The 9,789-nt window shown below is 38.9% G+C and overlaps 1 protein-coding gene across 8 annotated transcripts in view; it reads right to left on the bottom strand.

Annotated features, from left to right (window-relative positions):
- The window catches only part of ARID1B (AT rich interactive domain 1B (SWI1-like)), a 422,452-nt gene that overhangs the window by 305,550 nt on the left and 107,113 nt on the right, over positions 1 to 9,789 (bottom strand). For all 8 annotated transcript variants that reach the window (XM_010840865.1, XM_010840862.1, XM_010840858.1 and 5 more), the window contains exon 3: positions 7,796 to 7,945. In XM_010840865.1, the coding sequence (XP_010839167.1) occupies positions 7,796 to 7,945 (150 nt within the window). The remainder of the gene's footprint in view (positions 1 to 7,795; positions 7,946 to 9,789) is intronic.

The following is a 9,789-nucleotide window of genomic DNA, read 5'->3' as shown; positions in this document are numbered from 1 at the left end:
CAGATCTAGGCCCTTAAACCTATTTCTCACTTCCACTGTATAATCATAAGGGATTTGATTTAGGTCATACCTGAATGGTCTAGTGGTTTTCCCTACTTTCTTCAATTTCAGTCTGAATTTGGCAATAAGGAATTCATGATCTGAGCCACAGTCAGCTCCTGGTCTTGTTTTTGTTGACTGTATAGAGCTTCTCCATCTTTGGCTGCAAAGAATATAATCAATCTGATTTCAGTGTTGACCATCTGGTGATGTCCATGTGTAGAGTCTTCTCTTGTGTTGTTGGAAGAGGGTGTTTGCTATGACCAGTGCATTCTCTTGGCAAAACTCTATTAGTCTTTGCCCTGCTTCATTCCATATTCCAAGGCCAAATTTGCCTGTTACTCCAGGGGTTTCTTGACTTCCTACTTTTGCATTCCAGTCCCCTATAATGAAAAGGACATCTTTTTTGGGTGTTAGTTCTAAAAAGTCTTGTAGGTCTTCATAAAACCATTCAGCTTCTTCAGCATTACTGGTTAGGGCATAGACTTGGATTACTGTGATATTGAATGGTTTGCCTTGGAAATGAACAGAGATCATTCTGTCGTTTTTGAGACTGCATCCAAGTACTGCATTTCGGACTCTTTTGTTGACCATGATGGCTATTCCATTTCTTCTGAGGGATTCCTGCCCGCAGTAGTAGTAGATATAATGGTCATCTGAGTTAAATTCACCCATTCCAATCCATGTTAGTTTGCAGATTCCTAGAATGTTGACGTTCACTCTTGCCATCTCTTGTTTGACCACTTCCAATTTGCCTTGATTCATGGACCTGACATTCCAGGTTCCTAAGCAATATTGCTCTTTACAGCATAGGACCTTGCTTCTATCACCAGTCACATCCACAGCTGGGTACTGTTTTTGCTTTGGCTCCATCCCTTCATTCTTTCTGGAGTTATTTCTCCACTGATCTCTAGTAGCATACTGGAAACCTACTGACTTGCGGAGTTCCTCTTTCAGGATCCTATCATGTTACCTTTTCATACTGTTCATGGGGTTCTCAAGGCAAGAATTCTGAAGTGGTTTGCCATTCCCTTCTCCAGTGGACCACATTCTGTCAGACCTCTCCACCATGACCCACCCGACTTAGGTGGCCCCACAGGCATGGCTCAGTTTTATTGAGTTAGGCTGTGGTCCTAGTGTGATTAAATTGACTAGTTTTCTGTGATTATGGTTTCAGTATGTCTGCCCTCTGATGCCCTCTTGCAACACCTACCGTCTTACTTGGGTTTCTCTTACTCTGGATGTGGGGTATCTCTTCACAGCTGCTCCAGCAACCTGCAGCCGCTGCTTCTTACCTTGGACGAGGGGTATCTCCTCCCCCCCGCCCCTTCTGACCTTGAACGTGGAATAGCTCCTCTAAGCCCTTCTGTGCCCGCGCAGCCACTGCTCCTTGGAGGTGGGGTTGTTCCTCCTGGCCGCCGCCCCTGGCCTCGGGCGTGGGGTAGGTCCTCCCAGCTGCCGCCCCTGGCCTCGGACGTAGGGTAGCTCCTCTCGGCCACTGCCCCTAACTTCGGATGCGGGGTAGCTCCTCCCGGCTGCTGCCTCTGACCTCGGACGTGGGGTAGCTCCTCTAGGCCGTGCCTGCATCATCGTAGCCTGGCACTCTCAGCCACTGCCCCTGACCTCAGACGTGGGGTAACTCCTCTTGGCCTCTTCCTCTTGGGCATGGGGTCCTCCCGGCTTCTGCCCCTGACCTCGGCCATGGGGTAGCCGCCCGCGCTAAATGTGCCGGTCGCAGCCACCCACAGCTATTTGTCTAAGCCTAGAACCCAACTCCATTCTGCATATAAGAACAAAGCATTGTTAAAACAACTTTATACTGAATTTTCCAGGAATAAAACTACCGTCATGTACGTCGAGGGAAGATTATATTTTATTTCAGTTGGACTTTGACCAAGAGCGGTTCTCCGTCTTAGAAGATGGTATCTCCCCATTGACAACCCTAGCCTGACATCCAGGAGGCTGATGCCACACTCCTCTATCAGCCTCATGATATGCCTGCCAGGTCCACATTGACACCACGCATACATGCAAACATTAATTTCACAAGCCTTCAGTGCAGTCATACACAAGAATCTAGTTAAATATATAATATTTTATTACATACTACTTTCACTTTTCCATACCAGTTAGTGCATTTTTCTGACTTGTTTAAAATTTTGCATAGTAACAGAGTTTCCATGGATTTTGTGTAGGTAACATATTTTTTATAACATATTCTTTATATTTCAAAAGAAAAAGGAGGCAGTAGGAAAGTTTCATTTTGGTGAAGGACAGGGAAGCCTGGCATGCTGCAGTCCAAGGGGTCACAAAGAGTCGCACACAACTGAGCAACTGAACAACAACAACAAATTAATATGTTCTAAATTACTTATTAAATTGCAATTTATATAGTTCTAAATTGTATAAAAGACATCAAGTAAACAACTAGAAAACAGAAAAGACTACCAGTTCCAGCAGTGTGGCAGACTGGATACTGTAAACGTCTATAACTGGAATATTGAAAACACTGGGAAACGTGCCTTTTTAAATGGATCACAAACCTGGAATGAATGTAAGTGAAACCAAGAACACATAAAATAAACCAAGAACATGGAAAGTAAGAGAGCAATAGAAGCTGAATTCTGTTACAGATTTTAACTTTCCAGCTGATGACTATACAGGGAACAGAAGAAAGGAGGAATCTAGGGCCGCCAAAAAGGAGCAAAATATGAGACAATACCTCTCAAATAAACAAGGGACTAAGAAGGGCTATATCCATCATGTATGAGCATTCACTAAAGAGAAAAGAAAAATACCTGTCTTGAACTTGATACTGAGAGGTAGGAAGAATTTTTAAATGACTCCTTTGAGAATTAGCAACCACAGGCTAACCATGACCAGAGTTTCTGGTCAAAATTAACACTTAATGGTGCACTCTATAAAACCTCAAGAAGAGAATTCCATTTAAAATGGTCCCAAAGGCCATACCACCTGAACCCACCAATCAATCTTAACACTATTTGTTGTAGGACAACAAAATATTAGGGTGTATATCTCCTGATGTAATACTCTCAACAGCATCAGCTGTGAAGTATTCAAATCATATCGGTCAGTAACGATGTGTAACATGCCACCCCAAACTTAGTGGCCTAAAGACAGCAGCATGTATTAGTCTCACAGATTCTGTGGGTGAGTAATCTGGACAGAGTCCAAAAGGGAAGGTCTATCTTCATCATAATGGCTCTACGCCTCAGCTGGAAGACAGCTGATGGTCACCAGACAGCCTGGGGCTGGAACCACTGGAGGCTCTTTCTCTCAAAAGGAGGGTCATGGACCCCTCCACTGAACAGAAATGCTAAGGACATGATTTAAATGCTGAGGACATAACCTAAATGCTGAGGACATGATTTACAATAATCACAAATAAAAATGTTTAACTTCAAGCCTGTGGATCTAACTGCCAATTTACAGGAAACAGAAGAGCCGGATGAACAAATTAAGCCATATCAAGGGAAAACATCCAGACAAAGCCATTTCATAGGAAAACCAACTCAAGTTTTTTTCAACATGCCAAGGGGATGAATGGGAGTGGGGTAAGACAGAACTGATCCAGAAAAATGATGTAAGGATCAAATCAATGTATTAACAGTCATTTGAATCTGGCTTGAAACGAATGAACTTTAAAGGCATTCTGATGACAATTGGGGATATCTGAATATGGCTAGGCTAGTACATGAAGGAACTTATGCTGGCATGTGAGTGTTCATTCCATTATTCTGTTTATCACTCTACTGAGATCTCTTTATATAATAAAACTTTAGAAAATAAAATACGAAATATGATTCCTAATGACTAGTGTCCACAAGCAACTGGCAAAAGCATACACCAATCCTTCTGAGGGAATAAAACAGAAACCCAGGTCTCAATAAAACAGTCTTTAAAAAATGAACGAAGGAAGTAAGAAAATTCTTAGAACTAAAAGAGAATAAAAATAATGCATAACAAAATTTGAGAGACTTAGCCAAAGGAATACTTAAGAGGAAATTTTTTAATCTTCTGTTTGGCTTCATCAGACAAAAAGTAAGACATAGTCAAAGTAAAGCACAGATTTAATTAAACTTATAAAAAAGAGACCATGTAAAAATCCAGAAAATTCTTAAAATCATGCTACTGGAACAAGTGTAGGTACTCTCATACATCAGTGGCTGGAGTATAAATTGGTACAACCCTTGAGAGGAACAATCTAGCAAAATTACAACCACATGTACCCATTGACACAGCCAGGAATTTATCTGATAGATACACTTGAACATTTACGAACTGACACAAATACAAAGCATCATGGCAGAGTTGTTTGAACTGCAAGTAACTAAAAATAACCTAAAACGCCCATTGAAAGAGAACTGGTTAAATATATTACGATATGTCCATAAAATGGAATGAAGTTATAAAAAGGAATGGAGGATGGCTTTACTGCTACTTTGCAAAGACCATAGAAAATATACTTAAGTGGGTGGGGAAGGGGGGTGATAAAGAAGAGAAGAATGTTTATAGTATATTATGGTGTACCAACATTTGTGTGAAAATAGAGCTAACAATCAGAGAAGGCAATGGCACCCAACTCCAGTACTCTTGCCTGGCAAATCCCATGGATGGACGAGCCTGGTAGGCTGCAGTCCATGGGGTCGCTAAGAGTCGGACACGACTGAACGACTTCACTTTCACGTTTCACTTTCATGCATTGGAGAAGGAAATGGCAAACCACTCCAGTGTTCTTGCCTGGAGAATCCCAGGGACAGGGGAGCCTGGTGGGCTGCCGTCTCTGGGGTCGCACAGAGGTTGGACACGACTGAAGTGACTTAGCAGCAGCAGCAGCAGCAGCAGAGCTAACAATTAAAATATGGTATTTTGCTTCTTTGTAAGGAAACTAAATAAACATAATAAAGTGGTTATCTAGCAAAAGGTGAGCTTGCTGGTGAGCTAGGCAAGAGGAACTGTGTTGGGAGACTCGGATCTGTATCATTTCCTTGTACTTTTAAATTTTTGACACATGGGAATGTATTGATTATTCAGAACATTACACATTAAAAAGTGTTAAAGAAACAAAGGTAGGTATCTTAATGGAACTCTAAAATTAACTTTTGCATCATTCACATTAACAAAAGACACAAAGTAATACTTTCTGATGATCTCCTAGTTCAAAAATCAACAGATTATGCATGCAATGTCTAGAAAGAAAAGCAAAGTCTACAGGAAGGAATGCTCTGTCTGTCATGAAACATTGGCTTCTTAAGTCAAAATAGTTGAGTTCCTTCGTTTTTTAAATGTGAACTCAGTATTAAAAATTCTTATTAAAAGTTAGATTGATTTTGAAGATATTCTAGTGGTTATTTTTACTTTGTTTTGGGATAGATTGGGGGGAGGTTGTTATTCTAGTTTTGGAGGTACTAACTATATGGAAAATGCTAGATGTCATTTCCAAGATAAACTTCCCCAATCTATATAAATATCTAACTCCCTAAAAATCAAAACTGTTCCTGTAAAACCAGACCCTCTGATTGGGGTCCCTAAATATCTCTGATTTCCACTTCTTTGTCCCAAAAGAGTTTATAGAAACTTAAAAAATATTTAGCATTCTATAGTGAAAACAAGAAAAAAATTCCAATATACTTTGGGAAATAATTGACTTTCCTCAGAATATATCAAAAAAAAAAGTATTTACATCGAGTCATTTTTATACAGTACTTCCTGACATATGGAAAAGGAAATGGCAACCCACTCCAGTATTCTTGCCTGGAGAATCCCATGGACGGAGGAGCCTGGTAGGCTACAGTTCAAGGGGTCACAAAGAGTTGGACACGACTAAGCGACTTAACTTCACTTCCTGACATATACTTTATTGTATTCAAGTTAATAAAACAATGGTAGTATCACTGAAAGCATAAAATAGACCTAAACTAAGCACATTTGAATTGTACTCATTAAAATAAGATTTTACCTATAGTATGCTTTAAATATTTAAATATAAAGGATATTAAATAACTAATTGCCATGTGGAAGAAGACATCAGTGAATGCTTCATAAAGGAAGTAAATTTTGAACTTGGTCTTGAAGGAAATGACAGGAACTCAGAATCCTTAACCAAATTGGTTTTACAATCAGATTCATTTTAGCACACTGAAGTAAAATGACTAATGCAATATCTCTGTTGAGTCCTTCTTAAACTTTGTTAACATGACAAAACATTTTGTCTACAGAGAAGTTCAATAAGGCTCTGAAAGCCCATGAAAAAATCTTTAACTTTATATATTATAAACCCAGATACCAGTCTCTCACTTAAAAAGAAATGGTATTATAAGTTATTTAATTTTCCTGATTTTAATAAAAGAACAGACTAAATAACTTTGAAATAATGTACATTCCTACATCTATAAATTGCTTTAAATTTTGCAAAGTGAAAGTGAAAGTGAAGTGGCTCAGTCGTGTCCGACTCTTTGCCACCCCATGGACTGTAGCATCCGTCCATGGCTCCTCCATCCATGGGATTTTCAAGGCAAGAGTACTGGAGTGGGTTGCCATTTCCTTCTCGGGGGATCTTCCCAACCCAGGGATTGAACCCAGGTCTCCTGCATTGTAGGTAGAAGCTCTCACCGTCTGAGCCACCAAGGAAGTCAACACATATGCAAAACACAAGATTCTATAGCCTCTTCAATCTCAGCTGTTACACTGTTTTGTTTAAAGCTGTAAACTCTTTTTGGAACTCTTAAATAAAAATCACATGGAAAAAGCCTACAAAGAATCCAATAAAATCCTTACGAAATCAGCTGAATTTGTTAAAATTAAGCTTCATATATTTATATACTTTGCCTAGCATCAGCAATCACTCCAAGCTGTCTAGGAATCATTTTGAAGACTGAACAGTCAGTGCCACTGTCTTCCCCTATCTTCATCACTGCCACCCACAAAAAAGAAAGAAGAGGAAAATACAAAATGCAAAGTTACAATTTTATGCTTATGACTGAAAGTGCTATGAAAGTTCTATTTGAATTCAGAGTACAGGTCCTGAGTTCATGATGCCTTTTAATATCTTCGGTGACAATCTCTAAAACAAGATGAAACTGAATCACTGTACCCAACGCATATGTACTATTTTTCAACAAATCATGTAAGCTGAAATATGTAGCCCAATAACCTCAAAGAGTATTTAATGAGGCTAATTTAAACTGGAAACTGTTTAACATACTCAAAGTACATGATTCCCTTCAGTATTTTAATATATTGTAATTGAAGTGATTATCTGTTTATAAACTAGTTTAGGAAGAATAATACTGCCAAAGGCAACAATGTTTTTGATACAGTAGCACTTACCATTAAAACAAATCAAAAGAAAGCTCAAGATAAAAACACCATGTATGTGCCAACTAGCAAGATTAAATGATCAATAAAACCATTTTCCTCAATAAGCCTCAACAAAGTGACAGAGCACTTTCTTCAAAGATTCGGAATACACATGACAAAGAACATGTAATGACTGACGTTTTCTGCTGTCACTAACCGGTAATGTAAGAAGCTATTAAGCTACTCATTCTTCCCACCCTTCAATCTCAAACATCCATTCTTAAACAAACATTTAGGATATAGTTCTACATTTTCTCAAAACTTCATTTTTTCCCACTGAGAACAGAAATTCTCTAAGTGGGACAGGAAAATGTCTCAGAACGCGGGGTGGCCTTTGAACACAGGAAAGAGGCCTGGTGACCAGGAATGCGCTCACCTGCTGCGGCTGGTACCTCTGCTGGGACTGGGAGGGCAGATATGGCGCCTGCGGGGGAAGGTGCGGAGGCTGCGGCTGCTGGTTGTAGTAAGGCTGCTGGCCCTGCTGGCAGTAACCACTCACACCCTGCTGTCCGTACTGAGGTGGCATCTGTCAAGAGTCAAGACGGGCACGTGAGAGAAAGTCTAAACATGCAATTCAATAAAATCAAATATGGTTTTGATTCAGCAACGTGAAGTAGGTTCTTTGCTAAGCAACTGAATTCAAATTTTTAACATTCTCTCCATTAGATAAATCGGCCTACTGCCTTCTCCTCACATACTATCAATGAAGACAAAAGATAATTTAACTTTGCTTTAAAAAATACTTTATCAGATATCAAATACTGATAATTTCACAAAAATCCAGAGGGGGTAAAAAGCTCCGAATACTGACATCAAAAAAATTGCTTCTGCCAAGGAAGTCAGAGAAAGATTATACTAATCCATTCTTATGCAATACACAAATGAAAATGAACTCCAGTTCAAGATCCCTTACTAAAATTTTGTAGGATGCTTGTGATTTGGGTACACGTTTGTTTCAACGAAGGTCAGAATGCCTCAATTACATTTTAGCAAATACCAGTTACATTAGCAATTCCATTTACTATTTTTGCTAAAAAGAAGCAACACTGCTTTACAATAAAATGAAACACATTTAGAAAACAATACTATGTATACCAAACAACGTAACTATCAATATGAGCAAGATATTCATAGCTATACAAGAATAGTATTTTCCTAGTTGATAAACAGTCAATGATGTAAAGTGTCCAAGTGTTAGTCACTCAGTTGTATCCGACTCTTTGTGACACCATGGACTATAGACCTCCAGGTCTATAAACTTCCTCTGTCCATGGAGTTTTCCAGGCAAGAACACTGGAGTGGGTTGCAATTCCCTTCTCCAGGGGATCTTCCCTACCCAGGGATGGAACGATTCTTTACCATCTGAGCTACCAGGGAAGCACTGAGCTGGAAATACCCAAGATATAGACAGAATGACCTAAAATGGGTCTTCTCCATTTCTAGTTACATGAACCTAAAAAAATATTGAAATTGTTCAAAGAGAAGTTCTTCCTCATGCAATAAATATACCATTGATGATATTTTTTGATGTTCTATCAAATCAGAAATCTACTGACACATTTTTTTTTCCCTGAGAGAAAGAATAGGAGAGGAAAAGAAAAACAAGGTATCAGAATGGCAAAAAGCACTCCTGGGACAAGAATGGTGAAGTCACTGTTAATACCACAATATAGTTCAGTTGAGAAATCCAAGAACTTCATCCCCATAAGCCTATATACTTCTAAGAATTAAGTATCAGTTCCAGATATACACTTAAAAAACAAATTGACTACAGAATATTGAATGAGAGGGAAAAAGAGTAAGGAATATATTAAACATTTTGCCTCTAAGACCAATTAGCACAGTAATTTGTAATATGTACTATGAAGTAAAAAGAAAAAACTGCAAAATGCTAAAGTTCATACTCCTTTTGACCTAATCTAGATTATTTTCAAACTTCTAGCAATGGTGACAAAACATTTGGCCACAATGACTTACAAATGCTTCTCATCACACAGATCCTAAGTTACTAGAACAGACAAGTTTGTACTGAAAACCATTCAACAGCACAGTTGAATTCTTTGCTTTTATTTATTTTACAGCTTGATGTCTCATAATGAATGTATGTCCCTGCCATGAGCCAAGCCAAAGAATTTCCATAAAATACAACTCCACATGCTAGAATACCATATACTACCACAACACATATCCTTTCGTTCAACACCCATATGTTTGATTTGATATCTAATACTATATTTCACACGAGCATCTTTGCAGTTTGATTTGAAGCAGTTAGGGTAACACTTTGCCAGTGTTAAAATGACTGTAAAGCTCAGTCAACACAGCCAGCAACTCCCCTATGAATTGCACTTTAATATGTTGACTTTCTGG

This window comes from Bison bison, unplaced genomic scaffold (genome assembly GCF_000754665.1).
Source record: "Bison bison bison isolate TAMUID 2011002044 unplaced genomic scaffold, Bison_UMD1.0 scf7180017864148, whole genome shotgun sequence".
Lineage (NCBI taxonomy): Eukaryota > Metazoa > Chordata > Mammalia > Artiodactyla > Bovidae > Bison > Bison bison.
This window is presented reverse-complemented; position numbering and strand designations above follow the sequence as displayed.